The sequence below is a fragment of the Salvelinus namaycush genome, chromosome 4 (assembly GCF_016432855.1).
Source record: "Salvelinus namaycush isolate Seneca chromosome 4, SaNama_1.0, whole genome shotgun sequence".
NCBI classification, from domain to species: Eukaryota; Metazoa; Chordata; class Actinopteri; order Salmoniformes; family Salmonidae; genus Salvelinus; species Salvelinus namaycush.
The window spans coordinates 23,999,859-24,022,100 of NC_052310.1; the positions used below are offsets into that span (position 1 = coordinate 23,999,859).

At 42.9% G+C, this 22,242-nt stretch overlaps 1 protein-coding gene across 1 annotated transcript; it reads left to right on the forward strand.

Annotated features, from left to right (window-relative positions):
* The first annotated feature begins 1,869 nt into the window (after positions 1 to 1,869).
* LOC120045798 (protein FAM171A2) lies at positions 1,870 to 21,332 on the forward strand. Its single transcript, XM_038990731.1, has 8 exons — positions 1,870 to 2,023; positions 8,914 to 9,141; positions 10,636 to 10,728; positions 12,329 to 12,487; positions 13,006 to 13,185; positions 14,001 to 14,114; positions 19,550 to 19,679; positions 19,862 to 21,332. Exons 1-8 carry the CDS (start codon positions 1,870 to 1,872, stop codon positions 21,330 to 21,332), a joined length of 2,529 nt encoding a protein of 842 aa, XP_038846659.1.
* The last annotated feature ends 910 nt before the right edge of the window (positions 21,333 to 22,242 follow it).

The following is a 22,242-nucleotide window of genomic DNA, read 5'->3' on the forward strand; positions in this document are numbered from 1 at the left end:
TAATGACAGAACTCAGGCCATCGTGATTGATGGGGTTAAGTTTGAATCTCTTGAAGTACATAAAGGTGTACCACAGGGGTCGATTTTGGGACCTGTTCTCGTCAGTATTTATATAGTCAATCTAAAAAATGTGTCAATCTAAATAAAATAAAAAAAATCATCTATATGTGGATGATACTATTATGTATGCTATTGCCCCGACTGTTGATCTGGCTGTGTCAAAACTAGTCAGATTTTATAGGTATGTAGGAATCCATTGCTGATTTAATACTTAATACAGGCAAAATGAAATACATGTTGTTTTTAAACTCTCATAAGAATGTTTCAGATGAAATGTATGTTCACTCATTAGCTGCTTCTCTAATCGAACGTGTTCTTGCACATTTGGATTGATATGGATTTGATGTTTAAGAAACATTTAGGTGAGCTGGTTAAGAAGCTAAGATTTGGCTTTTTCTACAGAAACAAATTGTGCCTCTCTCTAAGCAGTAGGAAGCAGATTATTCAGTCAACCTTTATCTGTTCTTGATTATGGTGATATTATTTATTTATAGTGCAGCTGCTACTACTCTTAAACCTTTGGATGCCATTGTAACGGAGACGCAGGGAGTCAGGAAGCAGGTGCAGTCGGTGAGTTTAATAGGAAAGAACACGGAGTGAATACAAAAACAGGAGTAGCGTCTAAACATGAGAAAAAAATTCGACCTAATGGGTGATACGACGGAGTGCTAGATAAAGGGGAAGACGTGACGGCCATCTACCATAGCGCCCTTCGATTTGTTACAGACTGTTTTGACACTCATCACTGCATCCTGTGTCAAAAGGTTGTCTGGACTTCGCTAAAAGAACTGTTACACATTAATAGGCTATTATGTAAGTGCCCTCTGGTGTTCAGAAAATGACATGAACATCTGAGATGGATATAGAACTAATATCTTTCCCGAAAGTCATTAAGAAAAGATGATAACGAGCAAGAAAGGAAAAAGTAGGAAAATTGTGTAGTTTGATTACAACACTTTATTTTAATCATCAATAATAAGTCATCTAGCCTACTTCAAAAATGGGTAGGTTGCAGTAGCAATTTAGCCTAGGCCTACTAATACATATGCATACCGGTAGCTAGCTAAATATTCGTGTCAAGGTGACATGTTAGTAAGGCATAAGCATTTTTCCTTTGCTACCACTTCAAATTCTAATAATAAAGTAGAGCAAGTAATAAAGTGGGCAATCCAGAGCATCTTTTCAACACTATTTGTTCACTCCCATGAACCGCAAGAACTTACTTGTGATCTAGGACTTCCGGATCTTCAGCTGCTTAGGTACAGCAAAAGTTAACTTCGCATCACTCAGGCTCTGCAGGCCTATCTCGGAAGTCTTCAGATAGTGGGCTGGAACAGAGAGAGGAATGATCAGTGTTCACAACTATACATGTTGGAGATAAATGGTGACTGGATTGACACACTTATGGCACCCTTTTCTCTATATGGTGCACTAGAGCCCTATTGGCAGTGGTCAAATGTAGTGCGCTACATAGGGAATAGTGTGCCATTTCGGATTCACATGATCATTTATAGCATCAATGGTACTGGTGTCATAAGTTGTCTATGGTCTTACAGATTCCAGAGCTTCACCAAGGTATCTCGGTGTCTTATCCCAGGCGCTGTTGGAGTCCCACCATCGGTGGCATGAGGTAGGGTCCATCAAATCCTCTGGCATAGTCCCATAAGCTCCACAGGTCTGGAGGTCTCAAGTTGTCCAGGAGATGTCTGCCGATAACGCTGCAAACATCTAGGCTCATCTCCGTGTCTAGGATGTCCCTCCTGAAACCTTCCTGGAGATGCAAGACGTGGGCGGGCACACTTCCTCAGGATGTCCTGGGGCCAGATTGTTGGTGAGCTTCAGACAATGCTCGTTCTCACACAGCAAGTGGAGCCAGTAGAAACAGACTCTGCTCTGTTGAAAAGTGAGCAGATGGCGTCTCATCGGGGCGATGATGAGCTTCACCATGTCGTTGTTGAGCAAGGTCAGCTCATTCTTCATTAAAGGCGAACCCCCCACGTGTTGCGGAACAAGTCCTTAAGCAGCTGCTTCAGGATGGTGGTGGTGGTGATGGGTGTGGGGAGGAAAGAAGAGTCATTTTTAACAGCTCTAGGTTTTTTCAGAGATGTGTCCTCTGCAATAAATACAGGGGTCTTCACGAGGCTGAGCTCCACTTTGGACTGGTTGACGATTTTAGTTTGGGACTCAACATTGATCTGGCATTTGGTCAGAGATGTGTCCTCAGTAAGTACAGTGCATTCTGAAAATATTCAGACCTCTTGATTTTTTTCCACATTTTGTTACGTTACATCCTGTTTCTAAAATTGATTAAATTGTTTTCCCCCCTCATCAATCCACACACAATACACCATAATGACAAAGCAAAAACAGGATTTTAGACAATTTTGCACATTTATTAAGAACAGAAAACTGAAATATCACATTTACATAAGTACTCAGACCCTTAACTAAGTACTTTGTTGAAGCACCTTTGGAAGCGATTACAGCCTCGAGTCTTCTTGGATATGATGCTACAAGCTTGGCACACCAGTATTTGGGGAGTTTCTCCCATTCTTCTCTGTAGATCCTCTAAAGCTCTGTCCAGATTGGATGGGGGGGCGTCGCTGCACAGCTATTTGTAGGTCTCTCCAGAGATGTTCGATCGGGTTCAAGTCCGGCCTCTGGCTGGGCCACTCAAGGATATTCAGAGACTTGTCCCGAAACCACTCCTCGCTGTGTGCTTAGGGTCGCCTCAGTCTGAGATCCTGAGCGCTCTGGAGCAGGTTTTCATCAAGGATCGCTCTGTACTTTTCTCTATTAATCTTTCCCTCGATCCTGACTAGTCTTCCAGTCCCTGCCACTGAAAAACATCCCCACAACATGATGCTGCCACCACCATGCTTCACCGTAGGGATCCTCCAGATGTGACGCTTGGCATTCAGACCAAAGAGTTCAATCTTGGTTTCATCAGACCAGAGAATATTATTTCTCAGGGTCTGAGAATCCTTTAGGTGCCTTTTGGTAAACTCCAAGTGGGCTGTCATGAGACTTTTACTGAGGAGTGGCTTCCGTCTGGCCAGTCTACCATAAAGGCCTGATTGGTGGAGTGTTTCCAGAAGGACAACCATCTTCACAGAGGAACTCTTGAGCTCTGTCAGAGTGACCATGGGTTCTTGGTCACCTCCCTGATCAAGGCCCTTCTCCCCCGATTGCTCAGTTTGGCCGGGTGGCCAGCTCTAGGTGGTTCCAAACTTATTCAATTTAACAATGATGGAGGTCATTGTGTTCTTGCGTACCATCAACGCTGCAGAAATGTTTTGGTACCCTGCCCCAGATCTGTGCCTCGACACAATCCGGTCTCAGAGCTCTACTGACAATTCCTTCGACCTCATGGCTTGGTTTTTGCTCTGACATGCTCTGTCAACTGTGGGACCCTATATAGACAGGTGTGTACCTTTCCAAATCATGTCAAATCAAGGAAATTTACCACTTGTGGACTCCAATCAAGTTGTAGAAACATCTCAAGAATGATAAATGGAAACAGGATGCATCTGTGCTCAATTTTGAGTCTCATAGCAAAGTGTCTGAATACTTATGTAAATAAGATATTTCTGTTTTTTCTTTTTTGTAGATTGAGGACCTTTCTTTATTTAATCCATTTTAGAATAAGGCTGTAACATAACAAAGTGTGGAAAAAGGGAATGGGTCTGAATACTTTCCGAATGCACTGTATATGGCTCTGCAGGTGGGCAGGGCTTGACTTGGGACCAGTTTAACAATTTCGGTAGGGAGGAGAAAAAAGTGGGACACTTTCAACAACAGGAGGTTTGGTCAGAAATGTTGCCCCTTTAAGTCCAGGGCTCTGCAGGTAGGTGGGCATGACTTTGGACCATTCAACATCATCTCAATGGGCAAGAGAGTGGGACAAGAGAGCGACTCTTTTGGGGTTCTTCACGCAGGTGGTCTCAACTTTGGTCCGGTCCAAAATGTCTTCCTTCCTCACTTGTAAAGACTCCTTCAGGAGACTCATCTTTGTCATCCCTGATCCGATAGAGGATCTGATTCCTCCATTTGAAAAATAGCTCAAACCTTCAATATAGGACATAGAATACATAACAAAATGAATGCGATTTGGAAGAGTTTTAATCAATAAAAGAGTCAAAAGCCGAACATGGTATATTCAAGGCTACAGAATGAGAATTAAGAGTTTTAAAGCATCACATACACATGACCAAAAGTATGTGGCCACCTGCTCGTCAAACGTCTAATTTCGAAATCATGAACATTAATATGGAGTTGGTCCCCCCTTTGCTGCTATAATGGCCTCCACTCTTCTGGGAATGCTTTCCACTAGATGTTGGAGCGTTGCTGCGGGGACTTGCTTCCATTCAGCCACAAGAACATTAGTGAGGTTGGGCACTGATGTTGGGCGATTAGGCCTGGCTCGCAGTCTGCGTTCCAATTCATCCCAAAGGTATTTGATTGGGTTGAGGTCAGGGCTCTGTGTAGGCCAGTCAAGTTCTTCCACACCGACCTCAACAAACCATGTCTGTATGGACCTCGCTTTGTGCCCAGGGGCATTGCCATGGTGAAACAGGAAAGGGCCTTCTTCAAACTGTTGCCACAAAGTTGGAAGCACAGAATTGTCATTGTATGCTGTAGCGTTAAGATTTTCCTTCACTGGAACTAAGGGGCCTAGTCCGAACCATGAAAAACAGCCCCAGACCATTATTCCTCCTCCATCAAACTTTACAGTTGGCACTATGCATTGGGGCAGGTAGCATTCTCCTGGCATCCGCCAAACCCAGATTCGTCCGTCGGATTGCCAGATGGAGAAGCGTGATTCATCAGTCCAGAGAACGTGTTTCCACTGCTCCAGAGTCCAATGGCGGATAGCTTTACACCACTAAAGCCGACGCTTGGCATTGCACATGGTGATCTTAAGCTTGTATGTGGCTGCCCGGCCATGGAAACCCATTTCATGAAGCTCCCAACGAACAGTTATTGTGATGATGTTGCTTCCAGAGGCACTAGTGAGTGTTGCAACCGAGGACAGACCATTTTTACGCTCCACCCGTTTGAGGACTCGGCGGTCCCGTTCTGTAAGCTTGTGTGGCCTATTACTTTGCGGCTGAGTCATTGTTGCTCCTAGAAGTTTCCACTTCACAATAACAGCACTTACAGTTGACCAGGACAGCTCTAGCTGGGCAGAAACATCCTATGATGGACATGGCCACATTAAAAGTACCTGAGCTCTTCAGTAAAGCCATTCTACTGCCAATGTTTGTGTATGGAGATTGCATGGCTGTGCGCTCGATTTTATACACCTGTCAGCAACGGGTGTGGCTGAAATAGCTGAATCCACACATTTTTGAAGGGATGTCCACATACTTTTTGTATATATAGTGTAATTGTGAAAGAGCTTTCCCTCCATCGCTGATCAACCACTGTTTAAACTGTCACTGGGTCATCTGCTCTAGGCCTATGGTTTCCATAACCTTTAGGATATTCTCCTCTAAAAAGGAACATCCATTTACAATGATTAAACCTGTGCATGTATCTATGGGGAGGGGATGCCCCCAGCACATGTTATGTATTGTAACCTAAACTAATAATTGCAGAATATTTTTTTAACCTTCTCTTTTACATATACAGTATATCCCAGGAGAAAATGTGGAATTTAAAAAATATATATTAATATGCTCAAAGACAGACAAACAGACAGATGCGCGCGCACAGACACACAGACAGACGCTCGCTCCACACATGCATTCACGCAACTTGCATTACTCATCTCATATGTATATACTGTATTTTATACTATATATTGCATCTTGCCTATGCTGCTCTGTCACTGCTCATCCATATATTTATATGTATATATTATTATTCCATTCCTTTACTTAGATTAGTGTGAATTAGGTAGTTGTTGTGGAATTGTTAGAATACATGTTAGATATTGCTGCACTGTCGGGACTAGAAGCATAAGAACACGTCCATACACTCGCAATAACATCAACATTGTACAATTATGAAACGCTTACATTGTACATATGTTTGTCCTCTGTCGTTGCTTGCCTTTCGTTGTTTGATGAAATCAATACTTTTTAATAAATGTTAATGAAATACAACCACCGACTGTTTTCTTGTTGAGATTTGATGTGCATTCGCGCCGAATTACCATTTTAGAGCAACAGCAATGAGAAAGCAGTCAATGGTTGTACTTGATAAACGTTTTCTTGAAAAGTAGGCTATGGATTTCAGCAAACAAAGAAGTGTAAGGAAGTCCCCACGTTCTTTAATCAATAAGCACAACATAGTAGCTAATCGGCCATTCATGTTCAAATGAACTTTAAGAATAATGAATACATTACATTTCACTTATTAATCGGAACCATATTCGAGATGTTTATCGCAGTTTAATTTCGATACCACTAGAGGGTAGTATAGTGAAACCTAGCGTCCACACCAGACAATAAAAGCAAGAGATAGCTGACAGACGGCAGCTCAGGCTCAACAGCATTCTTAAGGTGGTGGGCAACCGAGAAATGACTGTGAATTAATTGTCAACAGCCCAGTAACCCGCCCGGGAGAAATATGGATGTATGGCCGCCGAATTTGGAATAGAGATGTAGTTTCAAGGATGTCACCCATCTACATCTCTCGTTTGTTCCTCTTTATTTTTATCACCGCGGTCTGGGAGGCGCGAGCCAAATCTCTTCCAGATCAAGGAGCACTTGGTAAGCTCACGCCATATGGGATGCTGCACAATGAGGGAGGATGGGAGTGGTTGCAATTTTTTTATGGCTTTTGTTGACAAATATTACTGAAATTGCAACCGTTGGTTTGAAATGATTCTTGCTAATGATACGAGTCACCGTTTTTCATAAATTGTATTGTTTATCAATGTGTATTTTGCATCAAATGGATCGTCGGAGCATCCCAATCAAATTAAATAGCTAGTCATGCCATGAAGCGTATGTGTTTATAACAATTGGTAAAATAATCTTTACCTTATCAGCTTTTTGAAGATATGTAAAATAAATCAAAAACTCAATATAGGCCTATCAAATTGTTACAACCTAATTTTCCCTGTCAGGTTATTTGAAGGGCTCGTCATAAGGGAAAATGTGCCGCTGTAAAACATATAGTCAGCATAGTCGAGGAAAATAAATCACAGGCCTAGGTGTTCACATATTTCCCTTGTTAGTTAGGTCCTAAATCGATGTCCCTTTAGCAGCTATGCTAGCCAGGGGTCAATATAGTAATTCATTTAACAGTAACAATGTATCCCGGCCATTCGTGCATTCATAAACTGCTCATGTAGGCCTTGGCAAAGAAATATACAGGCCTATATAGTATGTAAAGCATAGTCCCACTCCCAATAAAAAAACATCTACTGTATCTATTCTATTCAGCCCTTCATATTTCATATTTGGTTCTGGAATATATTCATTGTATAAATACACCCCCAGCAATTATTTATTGGAGCCTGTGTCCTCAAACACACCAAATGCATTTGTTGAAACAGTAGGGCTCCGTAATGATTCATGCATGGCAGAAGGAAACGCATAGGAATGCATGCATGTAGCCTGCTATTGGACATAAGTGCTAGAGCTATCAGAATTAAGAATGGCAACATATGTCTAGTTAACAGTCGGCCTAGGTCTCTTACTGTAGGCCTACACCCATTCCAGTAGCATTTCTATTTGCCGTTTTGAAACACACCTAGTGGAGACTCCTGTATCCACTGAAACTTCCACAGCAGGACCCATATCTATGGCGTTAGAGAAGCAAGATGCGAAACAAAATGTTCCCGAGAGGAAATTATCAGTAGGGGGTCCCCAAAGTGTCTACTTGGGTGTTGGATTGGTTTAGAAAGGATGAATTGATCAATTTTATCTGTTGCTCGTGTTTATGGTATTGGCTTATTCGACTGAAGACCAAATACTGTACTTTGTCAACAACAATAACGCCAGCAGCACACACGTTTACGTCTGCAAGTTAGCAATCGCGAGTTTGGGACTATTAGGGTTCCATCTGCATTTTTGTCAAAATGTTGTTATTGGTCCTAGCCTAGTTCTGTGCAATGTACTCTACCTATCAGAGGAGGCTGGTGGGAGGAGCTATAGGAGGACGGGCTCATTGTAATGACTGGAATGGAATTAATGGAACGCTATCAAACACATCAAACATATGGAAACCAGGTTTGGCTCTGTTCCGTTTATTCCATTCCAGCCATTACAATGAGCCCATCCTCCTATAGCTTCTCCCACCAGTCTCCACTGCTACCAATATAGAACTCTAAATACACCAATTCATGTTAAGTTCTGAAGAATACTATATAAAAATTGCTGACACCATTCAAACCAATGAAGGTTCGTAACCTTTAAGCCAATTTCTCAGAATCAACTTTTTAAGGATACATCCCAAGCTCTCGCAATTGAACTGTTATTTAACTAGGCAAGTCAGTTAAGAACAAATTCTTATTTACAATGACAGCCTACCTCGGCCAAACCTGGACGACGCTGGGCCAATTGTGCGCCGCCCTATGGGACTCTCAATCACGGCCGGATGTGATACTGCCTGGAGTCGAATCAGGGACTGTAGTGACGCTTCTTCTAACACTGAGATGCAGTGCCTTAGACCGCTGCGCCACTCGGGAACCCAATAGGATGCCATAGAAGCTGAATTTTGACAGCACCATTGTGCGTGTTTGAGATCGACTACAGTCAGACTGCACAAAATCACTGATCTAAAAATCATCCTGCATGCCAAATAACTACTAATTATGTGATCAAGATGATCAATTTCTGCACCTCGCCTCGCTCACACTGAACCCCTCAAGCGCTGATTGTTTTCATTTCTTTGCAGAGGTCCAGATCAGAGTTCAGGTGTTCGACAACAGTGACCTCTCACCTTTGGCCGGCGCCGCCATAGAGGTTCATGGGAACCGGTCTGTGTTAGCGTCCAGCCAGGCGGGCAGTGATGGCGTGCTTAGGGTGACCTTCCTGTACCACCCGGGGACCTGGGTCATCATCTCAGCGTCCAAACACGACTATGTCACCAACTCCGTCCCCTGGCACGCTAGCCGCATCCCTCGTAAGTGAAAATGCCTATTACAAATTACATTTCATTTCAGTTCACGAAAATGTGACGAGAATTCCACGTGAGACTAATAGACATTTTATTTGACATAGCATTGTCCAATTAGGCCTACTATCTGAATGTGCACATTATGGAAGTTAGAGGTAGCCAAAATATTAATTATTTATTAGATTGAAGGCACAGACTGTGACTAAAATGGCTGTGACTAAAACTAGACACATTTTCCAGAGTTTTAGTTGAATGATAACATAAACTCACATACAATTATCTATAAGGTCTCTCAGTTGAGCAATTTCAAACAGATTCAACCACAAAGACCAGGAAGGTTTTCCAAAGCCTTGCAAAGAAGGGCACCTATTGGTAGATGGGTAAAAAAAAAGCAGACATTGAATATCCCTTTGAGTATGGTGAAGTTATTAATTACACTTTGGATGGTGTATCAATACACCCAGTCACTACAAAGATACAGGCATCCTTCCTAATTCAGTTGCCGGAAAAGAAGGAAACCGTTTAGGGATTTCACTATGAGGCCAAGGGTGATTTTAAAACAGTTACAGAGTTTAATGGCTGTGATAGGAGACGACTGAGGATGGATCAACAACTTTGTAGTTATTACTCCACAATACTAACCTAAATGACAGAGTGAAAACAAGGAAGCCTGTATAGAATACAAATATTCCAAAACATGCATCCTGTTTGCAATAAGGCATTAAAGTAAAACTACAAAAATGTGGCAAAGAAATTAACTTTATATCCTGAATACAAAGCTTAATGTTTGGGGCAAATCCAACACAACACATCACTGAGCACTAGGTTGTGGGTATGCTTGTCATTGGCAAGGACTAGGGAGTTTTTTAGGATAAAAAGAAACGGAATAGAGCTAAGCACAGGCAAAATTCTAGAAAACCTGATTCAGTGTCCTTTCCAAGAGACACTGGGAAACAAATTCATGTTTCAGCAGGACAATAACCTAAAACACAAGGCCAAATTGTATGTAGATAGGTGAGATATATATATCGTTTTTTAAATCCATTTTGAATTCAGGGTGTAACACAACAAAATGTGGAATACGTCAAGGGTTATGAATACTTTCTGAAGGCACTGCAATTGGTTTGTATGTGTGGGGCTTTAGCTGAGATTGTCCTTTACAGAGTCAAGTGTATTTGGTCCAGGCCTCAATTGTTTCGATGTCGATAATTCTAATGTTATAACTTCTAATAGTAACTGTATCCACTGGTTAAATGTTTTTACAATAGTCACACAAAAAAAGACACAATAAACATTGGTTGGTCTGCCACATCCAGACCCACGCAGAAGTGATCCTATCCTTTGTCTCTCTGTCTCTCAAAATAGGCTGAATTCCAAATTGGGGCCCTTAGCCGCTTCTCCCTAGGCATTCCTGTAGATCTGCAATCCAGGGGTAGATGTAAGAAATTGGCTAGCTAGACTCAGACGCACATTAATATTGGTGTTTTTCCTGTCTTGCAGTGTATGCATCGGTCAGCTTGTACCTCCTAGTCCAGAGGCCAGGCACCCTCATTCTCTATGATGACATCATCCAGGTGCTGCATGGATCCCCAGGTAGGCTACAATAACGAGCTCAGTGGTATTGCCTAGTTGGTCTTTTTCAGTCTTTCTCCCTAGAACAACATCCAGAGAAACTAGGATCTAAATGATCAATTGAAATTAATAGAAGCCAAACTCTCTTAGGTGGGGGGACCCGTCCTGCCTATAGATTTTACATTTGAGTAATTTAGCAGACGCTCTTATTCAGAGCGACTTACAGGAGCAATTAGGATTAAGTGCCTTGCTCAAGGGCATATTGACAGATTTTCCACCTCGGGGATTCAAACCAGCAACCTTTCGGTTACTGTCCCAATGCTCTTAACTGCTAATGGTAAGGGAAACACTGCTTCTTTGTTCTGCTCTCTGCATTACATTTTCCTCCTAAAGGGGCAGTCTTTACTCAGACTATTACAGAAATTATGAAAGCAATGTGGTGTTTCAGGTTTGATGCACTATCTGAAATCTGATCAGAGTTTTGAGGCCAATAACAAACATTTATTGTCCAGAATCCACCTCCTTCAAAGAGGGGTGTGAAGGTCCAATTTTCACCTGACTCCTCTCTGTTCTTGCACTCAACGGCCTCCAGAGGTTCTCACCTCACGTGACACTCTATTTCCTTCTGCTGTCTCCATAGCAACAACCACAGTGGAGTACTTGGCTGCTGTTTTGTACAAGTCCATTTCCCAAATTCATGACTGCATGTCTCATGTCTCAAACATACAGTACTATTGCCTTAAAGGGGCAATCTGCCGTAGATACAATAACAAAGCGGACACCCCGCCACTGTTTTTGGTAAACCGCTTAGTGTTGGGGCTAGAGAAATGTTACCTCTCAAATTCATAAACAGAGCTATGGGTGCAAGGACTGACCATCCATGACATCAAAATGTCAAAAGAGGACTGGCCACCCCTCATAGCCTGGTTCCTCTCTAGGTTTCTTCCTAGGTTTTGGCCTTTCTAGGGAGTTTTTTTCCAAGCCACCGTGCTTCTACACTTGCATTGCTTGCTGTTTGGGGTTTCAGGTTGGGTTTCTGTACAGCACTTTGAGATATCAGCTGATGTAAGAAGGGCTATATAAATACATTTGATTTGATCAAAATCATAGTTTTAACCATGTTTTGAGGCTTTAAAGTGTTTGTTTTGAGTAGCATGTTTACAAACAATGAAATAAAACAAGCTTATATTTTGGGTTCTTATGGGGTACGACAGTTTAACTAAGCCCATGAGGCATTTATAAGTCCTATTCTTCAAGAATCAATGGGTATATATGTACAGTATATATCATTAATGTAAAAGTAAAAAAAAAAAAATGTGTATGTAGCTACTGCAGATTGCCCCTTTCAGTGTTGATAGTGATGTAGTATTTTACCCTACATACTGTAGCTTTTATGTCAAAAAGTCACTGCCAGGCAAGTGCTGTTATGGTTGTACCAGACTTTGGGTCATTTTTCATTAGGCACCAGACAAGAAAAGGGACTGAAATGGTGTGTGGGGGGGGACTACCAGGATTTGTCCAATAAGAAACACCATTTTTCCCCCCTTTTTTTTTTCTGTTAAATGCCCTAATGAACATGACCCATATGTCTCACGATTGGCATCTGTTACTTCCTTTATAGGTGCACGGAACCAGCCATTGGTCCAGCTCCAGAGAAAGTCCCTTCAGCTGCCAGCTGATTCCAACTACACAGCACTGTCGGCTGTGCTGACTACTGCCAGAAGCCAGTATGAGATCGGGGGCTTCCCTTACCTCCTGGGCCTGGAAACCAACAGCACAGGTTGGCTTGGGAGAAAGAACATTTACATTTTAGTTATTTAACAGATGCTCGTATCCAGAGCGACGCACAATAAGTGCCTTCAATGAAGTAGGTAAGATAACTACGTATCATGACGATCATTACAAAATCATGATTGGCCCAGCTTGTTTGGTGGTAGTTGATATCAAGGGAATAGTGTTAGGAATGCTTGTTGTTATAGGCTATGGGTGGTCAACATATCTCTGTTCATCATATATGCTTAGTCACTTTAACCATATCTACATGTACATACTACCTGAAATCAGCCTGACTAACCGGTGTCTGTATGTAGCCTCGCTACTTTTATAGCCTTGCTACTGTATATAGCCTGTCTTTTTACTGTTGTTTTATTTCTTTACTTACCTATTGTTCACCTAATACCTTTTTTGAACTATTGGTTAGAGCCTGTAAGTAAGCATTTCACTGTAAAGTCTACACCTGTTGTATTTGGCGCACGTGACAAACTTTGATTTGATTTAACAATAACATGTACACTACAGGGGCAGAGACAGGATGGACAGACTTAACAGCACTGGCGGTGGTCAGCGTTCAGCTCTTTGACCACGATGGGACCGTCATCCAGGTGTCTGACCCGGTTCACGTCTCCGTACCGCTGCCCTCGGATACTCGCACCAGGATCGCCACCAGCATTCCCGCCTGGCTGTACCAGCCCAAGACGGGTATGTGAAAGCTACTGGGATCATATGTTCCATTTGAAATTCTCATATTCATCCATCAGTCTGTGTTATATCTATAGACACAAACATGATAAATAGGTAATCTGGGATAAAATGACTCCTTAACCCATAAAGCTGCACTTTGCAGAAATCGCTCGGCCATTTCCTAGGTGCAAAAATTCTGGTAGTTTGCCTAATTTAAGTTTGTGACAAAACAAACATGTACAGTGTAGATAACCATTGTACCAGCTAACCTGCTGTGAAATATATCATCCATAACCCAAAATATTGTACAGTATTTTTAGTTGTTTGAAGCTGGTGTAAAAAACAAAGTAAAAGACGGAAAAAACAAACTTAAGAATGGGAAGCATAAAAATAGCGCCCATAGAACAGATCTACCGACTTGCTTTCAATGAGAATGACAGATCTATAACTCATATCTCTATGTGAATTTGGTCAGGTCGCCCAAAAAGATACATATTGCAGCTTTAACCTATATTAAGCATATTCCTGGACTGCATTGAGCATGCTTTTAAGTTCATTAGAAATCTTAAGGTGTCTGCACTTACAGCTTAATGAATGCTTCGGTAATGTATTACAAAATCCCTGGATTATTTGGTTTTAGAGACCCATTTCAGACTTCCACACCGGCCAGTTGTCATACAGCCTGGAGTTGAACCAGGTTGTCTATAGTAACACTTCTAGCACTGAGATGCAGTGTCTTAGACCGCTGCGCCACTCGGGAGCATATGTTTGAATGCTTTTAACTTGTTGCCTACTAAAACATTTATATGTTGGGTGTGTGGATTTTGTTGCAGGTCTGTGGGTCAGGAATGGAACTGGCTACATTAAAAAAGAGGGCACACAACTAATCTGGAACGTGGTCGTTCCTCAGTTGGGGTATTGGGTCGCAGCCTTCCCTTCATCTGCAGGTACTGTAACTGGCTAATTGCCTTGTGCTACGTCTTGGACATTTTGTTAGGATCTTAATTTAAGCCAGTTTGCTACAGCAGGAAATGAATCATGCAGCAACTGGAAATATGAATTATTAGGTGGATTATAATTAATGGACATTTTTGTAGTGGTTGATAAATTTTCCGTTATGGTAAATCAAGTCTGGTGTCGAAATGACACACTTTAGAAGCTTTTTTAACACTCAAATACACTACATGTTTGCATTTCCTGCTATGAAGGAAAATTCACAGCAACAAAATAGTGATCAAATTAAGATACTACATCTGTAACAGCATCATCTATAAACTAACCATTTTCGTCATGTAATGTTCATTGAACCCTGGTCGTCTTCTTTCCGCCACAGTGCTTTTGCACACTGCACCAAAATATATCGCTCAGATATTTCCCTTTTAGCCCACAAATATACAGTACCAGTAACTAATCCTCTAGGAGCACATATTTTGGATTTTCATAGAAAAAAAAATATTCCATCTTATTTTTTTAGCAGATTTGGGCTTTCTAATGTATCCCCAAAAATGTTTTACTTTTACCCCTTACACCCAGAATTCTTTTTGTTGCCTCAGGGCAAAGCTTTGCCATAAGGGTACTGAAACTCAAAGGAAAATCTGATATTTTCAGACCATTTATTTTAAATAAAATATAGTAGAAACAAGCACTCTTTTCATAAGACAATTTGTTCAGGACATATTTATATTGTGCATTAAGCACAATTGTCTCTCCCCTCCCCACTATCTCTCCCTCCATATGTCCCATCTGAATCTCTTTATCTATCTCTGTCTCCCCTCCTCTTTCGTCTGTGTCTATCTCTTTGTCCTCAACTGTCACTTTGTCCTCTCCTCTCTGTCCTCTCCCTGTCCACTCCTGTCCCTGTCTTTCTGTCTCCTGTCTGTCTATATGTCTTAGCTGTCTTTTGGCTCTATGTCCTCTGCAATCTGTCTCTGTCCTATCCAGTTCTTGTCTCCTGTCTGTTGCTCTGTCCTCTCTCGTTTCTCTCTGTCCTCTCCTGTCTCTGTGTCTGTCTGTCTGTCTCCTTTTATTCTTGGTTTGGAATAGTTATTTCTTCCAGGAATAATTATTGTATACAAGTTGGGCATAAACTAGTATTTCACTGCCTCTCAAACCTGTCCTCACTATCAGGGTATGATCCTTACTGCTCGATTTGGCTCCTTTCACCCATAGAATGTCCCTGTGTCCATTGCCTGTGAATGTCAGTGCAGGTCGAACAGTCTGAGTATCTCCTCTCGTGGGAGCCTGTATTTTTGAGTGTTTGCCCCATCATTGTGAGTCTGCAATGGGCTCAGGTTGTTACAAATATGCACATTTATATAAACCAACCGACTGTGCGGCCGGTGCGGTGGTTATGTTGGAGAGCAACAGTCCGCTGAATAGCAGCCATGCTGTATTATTGTTGTTCTGCTGACCTCTGACAATGGTTTGGCGTTTATAGTGTTCCAGGTGTTTCCAATTTGTACTGGATAAGATTCAGCTTTCAATAAAACTAAGCTTGACAAAATGTTAGAAATGAGTTCCTATACATCCTAAACGTCGTATGATCATTCCCATTCACACAAAATAATTATAAATGGTTTTAGAATGATTTCTTGTGAGGGAAGGTGGAAAACAACCCTAACGGTGCACTTTGGCTGCTCTACGAGTGGTCTGGATCACTCATAGATGTGAAAAGGTTTTTAAGAGCCACCTAACTAACGAAGGCTCTGGGAAAGCACTCGGCTACTGAAGATGCATCGTAAGATGGTTCTAACGATGATCTTCAGGCTATGAAGGCTCTGGGAAACGAGGTCCAGTACCATGTCCCGTTGGGAAATGTTTTGCTCCAAAAATATGACATCCCATGTAGCACATAAACCCTATTTGGACTTCGTTAATCACTTGAAGTACTGTGAAGGTGATATTCTCCTACATCAATGCTCTGTACAGTATGTACCATTCTTCCTGTATAGTGGTGCACTTTCTCCGTTGAACATCTTTGGTGGAATGACACAGGTGTTATGTCCTTTCCCCTATCCCCCCAAGAAGACAGTATACTGGTCAGACCTGAGTTCAAATACTATTTCTTGTATTTCAAATACTTTCACATACATTTCAAAGTGTTTGGATTTTTTTTCTTTGTAAATACAAGTGGTTGAATATCGGAATGTATTTTGAAATACACTTGGAAAGTATTGGCATGTATTTGAGACAAGTGTATTTTCAAGTACAAATATTTAAATACTCCATGCATTTGAACCCAGGTCTGATGCTGATGCTCAGTCCCCAGCTGTTTCATTCCAGAAGGTTCCTCCCCCTGTCTTCATTCACACTCCTTCAGTGATGTCACAGGACTGGGAAAAAAACATAACACTACATCCTGCATGTCCAAACATGTCCACTGTACAAGTTTCTAACCCCTACACAGAGACACTATGATCTGAGGAGTTCAAGGCAATACTCCATTTTAATAAGCCGCACCACAAGACACCAGACAGCTTTCTTGGCAAGAGTTCTCAAACTACATGCAAATGGTCTCTCTATCACTAAAGACATTCATATGCATGTTTATGGATTTAATGGTATGCCAATTTGTTGTTTGACTAATGATTTATTGATGACGCAGTGTCCATGTAGTAATAAGGTTGATCATATGTTTTATTTGTGTTTTATATTGTATGACATCACATGTATGTATGTTGCTGCATATGTACCAAGATGTTCAAAGAAACATAAATAAACCACACAGGACATATCGAAGGTACAGGGAGAGAGACAGCTTCTTGGAATTACATATATTTTGCGTTTGCAATGTATTAAGACCTCTTCCCTTTTCCCACATTTTGTTACGTTACAGCCTTATTAAAAAATGTATTTAAAAAAAAATCCTCATCAATCTACAAAAAATTTAAAACAGAAATGCCTTATTTACATAAGTATTCAGACCCTTTGCTATGAGACTTGAAATTGAGCTCAGGTGTATCCTGTTTCCATTGATCATCCTTGAATTGTATCTACAACTTGATTGGATTCCATCTGTGGTAAATTCAATTGATTGGTCATGATTTGGAAAGACACACACCCATCTATATGAGGTCCCACAGTTGACAGTGCATGTCAGAGCAACAACCAAGCCATGAGGTCGAAGGAATTGTCCGTAGAGTACAGAGACAGGATTGTGTTGAGGCACAGATCTGAGGAAGGGTACAAAAAAAATTCTGCAGCATTGAAGGACCCCAAGAAAACAGTGGCCTCCAGCATTGTTAAATGGAAGAAGTTTGGAACGACCAAGACTCTTCCTAGAGCTGGCCACCCGGCCAAACTGAGCAATCGGGGGAGAAGGGCCTTGGTCAGGGAGGTGGCCAAGAACCTGATGATCACTCTGACAGAGCTCCAGAGTTCTTCTGGGGAGATGAGAGAACTTTCCAGAAGGACAACCATCTCTCTAGCACTCCACCAATCAGGTCTTTATGACAAAGTGGCCAGGCAGAAGCCACTCCTCATTTAAAATGCAGCCCTCTTGGGGAGTGCCAAAAGGCCCCTAAAAGGACTCTCAGACCATGAGAAACAAGATTCTCTGGTCTGATGAAACCAAGATTGAACTCTTTGGTCTGAATGCTAAGCATCACGTCTGGAGGAAACCTGGCACCATTCCTACAGTGAACCATGGTGGTGGCAGCATTATGCTGTGGGGTAGTTTTTCAGTGGCAGTGACTGGAAGACTCATCAGAATCGAGGGAAAGATGAATGGCGCAAAGTACAGAGATTCTTAATGAAATCCTGCTCCAGAGCGCTCAGGACCTCAGACTGGGGCGGAGGTTCACCTTCCAACAGGACGACGACCCTAAGCACACAGCCAAGACAATGCAGTAGTAGTTTTTGGACAGGTCTCTGAATGTCTTTGAGTGGGCCAGCCAGAGCCCGGACTTGAACACAATCGAACATCTCTGGAGAGACCTGAAAATAGCTGAGCGGCTATCCAACCTGACAGAGCTTGAGAGGATCTGCAGAGAAGAATGATAGAAACTCCCCAAATACAGGTGTACCAAGAAGACTCAAGTCTATAATCACTGATAAAGGTACCTCAACAAAGTACTGAGTAAAGGGTTGGAATACTTACATTACCGTTCAAAAGTTTGGGGTCGGTAAGTTTGAGGTCACATTTCCTTGTTTTTGAAAGAAAAGCAAATGTTTTGTCCATTAATATATATATATTTTTGAATGTAATATCTACATAGGCGTACAGATGCCCATTATCAGCAACCATCACTCCTGTGTTCCAATGGCACATTGTGTTAGCAAATCCAAGTTTATCATTTTTAAAAGGCTAATTGATCATTAGAAAAACCTTTTGCAATTATGTTAGCACAGCTGAAAACTGTTGTTCTGATTTAAAGAAGCAATAAAACTGGCCTTCATTAGACTAGTTGAGTGTCTGGAGCATCAGCATTTGTGGGTTTGATTACAGGCTCAAAATGGCTAGAAATAAAGCACTTTCTTCTGAAACTCGTCAGTCTATTCTTGTTCTGAGAAATGAAGGCTATTCCATGCGAGAAATTGCCAAGAAACTGAAGATCTCATACAATGCTGTGTACTACCCCCTTCACAGAACAGCACAAACTGTCTCTAACCAGAATAGAAAGAGGAGTGGGAGTGCACAACGGAGGAGCAAGAGGACAAGTACATTAGTGTCTAGTTTGAGAAACAGACGCCTCAAGTCCTCAACCGGCAGCTTCATTAAATAGTACCCGCAAAACACCAGTCTCAACGTCAAGAGGCGACTCCGGGATGCTGGCCTTTTTTGTTTTAAGTGACCCCAAACCTTTGAATGGTAGTGTACGTAAATGTGATATTTCAGTTAAAAAATTAAGAAATTTGCAAACATTTCTAAAAACCTGGTTTTGCTTTGTCATTATGGGGTATTGTGTGTAGATTGATGACGGGAAAAAAACAATTTCATCAATTTTAGTATAAGGCTGTAACGTAACAGAGGGTGGAAAAAGTCAAAGGGTCTGAATACTTTCCGAATGCACTGTAATCCCTTTAGTTGTAAGTAGGTTTCTGCTTCAATCATGGTTCAAATACATTATGTAAAATACTATAGTATTACTGGTGTGCTTGGTTTAGCTCTGAATTGGCACATTTGTGTCTACTCCACTGTTTCCATTGTACCAGGCAAACTAAATCAAGCGCCGTTCCAGTATTTTTTAAAGTATTTGACCCAGGTCTGCTCCGCTATATCTTCCACGCAGGCGTAGTCCTGGGTTTCAGGTGCCCTTGATTTAGCATGGAGTTTGCACTTTTGGGACTACTCTATTGGTTAAATTTCATCAGGCAAACTAAATCAAGCGCAGCTCCAATTTCTGACCCAGGTCTGCTCCTATGGGCTTTGTCTTCCATGCAGGCGTGGGTCTGGGGGGTCACTCGGGCCTGAGGGACATCACCACCTACCACACTCTGTTCCTGCTCTCCATCCTGGGCTCGCTGGCACTGCTGGTGCTCATCCTGCTCTGTGTGCTGCTCTACTACTGCAGGTGTGGATCACATAGACATAGGTCTCACTTCTAATGGGCTTCTACATTATGAACATACATTTTTTGATTTGTTTTGTCTGGGGGTTCCACATTTTTTGTCCAAGTTTTTGTTTCTTTTGACTGGGGTTTTGTCTGCGTTTTTTTTTGTGTTGTCTGACTTTTTTGATTTGTTCTTTTTCTAGACGGAAGTGTCTAAAACCACGGCGACAACAGGGCAAGCCACACACGGCTCTGAACAGCTCCAAGCGCGACCAGGGAACGTCCACTTCCCGCCTCAACCTCATCTGTGGCGGCCATGTTGAATCCGGTCCATCCAATGACGCCAGCAAATCTGACCCCTCCCCCTCACGAGACTACCAGAGCTCGCGAGAGGAGTTCGCCAAGCACGTCCCCGCCCACAAGCTGCGACATTCGAAGGCGAAAGGAGCCTCGGGACCCCAGAGGGGTGAGAGCTTCCCTTTGAAGGTGACCCGCGCCACAGACACCAACAATCTCGACAACCCCCTGCTACTGCAAGAAGACTACTCACGGAACTACAGCCCCATCATGGAGGATGACAAGGACTCGGATTACCACATACGCTGCCACACCGCCAACGACAATCGCGGCTACACCTCAGACGGGGGCTCCCCACCTCGTTTCCTGTCGGACAAGTCAGACAAGCCTCCCGAATACTCTGCGGCCGCCGCCGACCACCTGGCCCGCCCGACATCGCTCAACACGCAACCGGGCCAGATCATCTTCTGCCACTCCATGGACCAGATGAAGGAAAACATGTACCGAAGCATGGTGCCCACCTTGGTCATACCGGCCCACTACATGCGTATGTCCTCAGACTTCTCCGGGAAGGAGCAGCAGCAGGATAAGGAAGGGGGAATGCAGATGGGTGCCGGTCAGTCACACCATCCCCAGCAACAGAGCCAGCACCAGCAGCAGGGCGGCTCCCAAGGGGATGACTCGGAGGGTCAAAACTGGAACTCGGACCCATCCCAGGGCCCTGTGCGGATCCCTGTGCTCTTTAACGACTCCACCATGGCACAGATGAATGGCGAGCTGCAGGGGCTGACTGAGAAGAAGCTCCTGGAGCTGGGCATTAAGCAGCACCCACGCGCCTGGTTCATCTCAATGGACGGCCGCGCCAACCACGTGCGCCATTCTTACATCGACGTGAGCAACGACCTCAGCAGCGGCGGAATTGGAGGGGGAGGTGGTGGCCCCAGCTGCAGCACAATCCGAGAAGCCAACCTCGAAGGACCCATGGACGGCACCCAAGACCGCAAGGCTGCGGCAATCCGTAAGGGTAAGGACGAACGGTGGGGAACTGGTGGACGGAAGGGTGGTGGCAGTAAGGGCATGTCCAAGCTGGCATACCAGGAGCACAGCGAGCCCAGCAGCAGCGAGGGCCGCCCGGTGTCGCCCGAGGAGAACTCCCTTACCCCACTGCTGGACGAGGGGCCCTCGTCGCGGGGCTCCACCATCCCCCGGAGGGGCCGCAGCCGCATGAACAGCGCGCGCAGCAGCAACAGTGAGAACCGTCGTGACTCCATGACTAGCCCAGAGGACGACCCGGACAGCAAGGACGAGAACAAGAAGAGCCCGTGGCAGAAGATTGAAGACCGGCCTCTCATGGTGTTTCCCCCTAAAAAGTTGTAGGCTAACATCTCAGGCCCCACTCATATGGAACATAAAAGTTGGTCCAGTAGTCAGGGCAGTTATACAGCCATTTTGAGACACCTAAAGAAACAATGGAGGAGTACCATTTGACCGAAATAAGATCCTAGAAAAGCACAAGCCTGCTTGATAATCCGTCAAATGGTACTATTTTAATGACAGCCTCTTTCTATGGTTTTTGTGTTTCACATTTTTTCGATCACACTCCTAATTCCCACCATTGTTCTCCTTGTCTTTACAAATCCATTTTTGAGATCGCTCTCAGTAAATTCAACTCTGAGCCACTGACTTTGGAAATAACCATCTTAAGGAAAACCCAATGGTTATATTTGGAGAGAATTAACCTACAGTATCTTGTTGCGACTGAAATAATTTGCCCAGTTTTGTGAATGGACTTCTACATGAGAAAGACACGTTACTTCAAGGACAGGACTACCCTCTTCTCTCCTGGACTTGTGTACTACACATTTTATGAAGGCCAGGGTCAATTCCATTTCAGTTCAGTCAATTCAGGAAGCAAACCGAAATGTGTAATTTACATTTGCGCCCTGAATTAAAATGGAATTGACCAAAAGCCTGATATGAGTTTTAGTGGTTGTAATTCTGTCGCTTTGGTCAGCCTGCTTCCTGGACCATAAGGAGATACTGTATCTCTGTGAAGACATTAGCACACATTATCCCAAAGCATAAATGTGTGGAGATTGTGGTTTCTTTCTTTATGGTTTTCTATTTGGAGGATTTTTTATGGAATGATAGTTAGTGTAAAATATCTGTTGATCTCCATTTGTCGTGTGTACAATTATGTACTTTTAATGTGAAATGTGCGTTACTCCTTCAGGGAAATGTATTTGCAATTCTTTATGTGTTGTAATGATTTATTATAATACTGTAA

What these genes read in the sequence shown, in the direction of transcription:
- LOC120045798 (XM_038990731.1), top strand. Translation starts at nt 1,870, where the DNA reads ATGTCCTGGGGCCAGATTGTTGGTGAGCTTCAGACAATGCTCGTTCTC. An exon ending in CCATGTCGTTGTTGAGCAAG is followed by an intron (nt 2,024 to 8,913) that starts GTCAGCTCATTC and finishes ATTTCTTTGCAG; the next exon opens with AGGTCCAGATCAGAGTTCAG. An exon ending in GGTGCTGCATGGATCCCCAG is followed by an intron (nt 10,729 to 12,328) that starts GTAGGCTACAAT and finishes CTTCCTTTATAG; the next exon opens with GTGCACGGAACCAGCCATTG.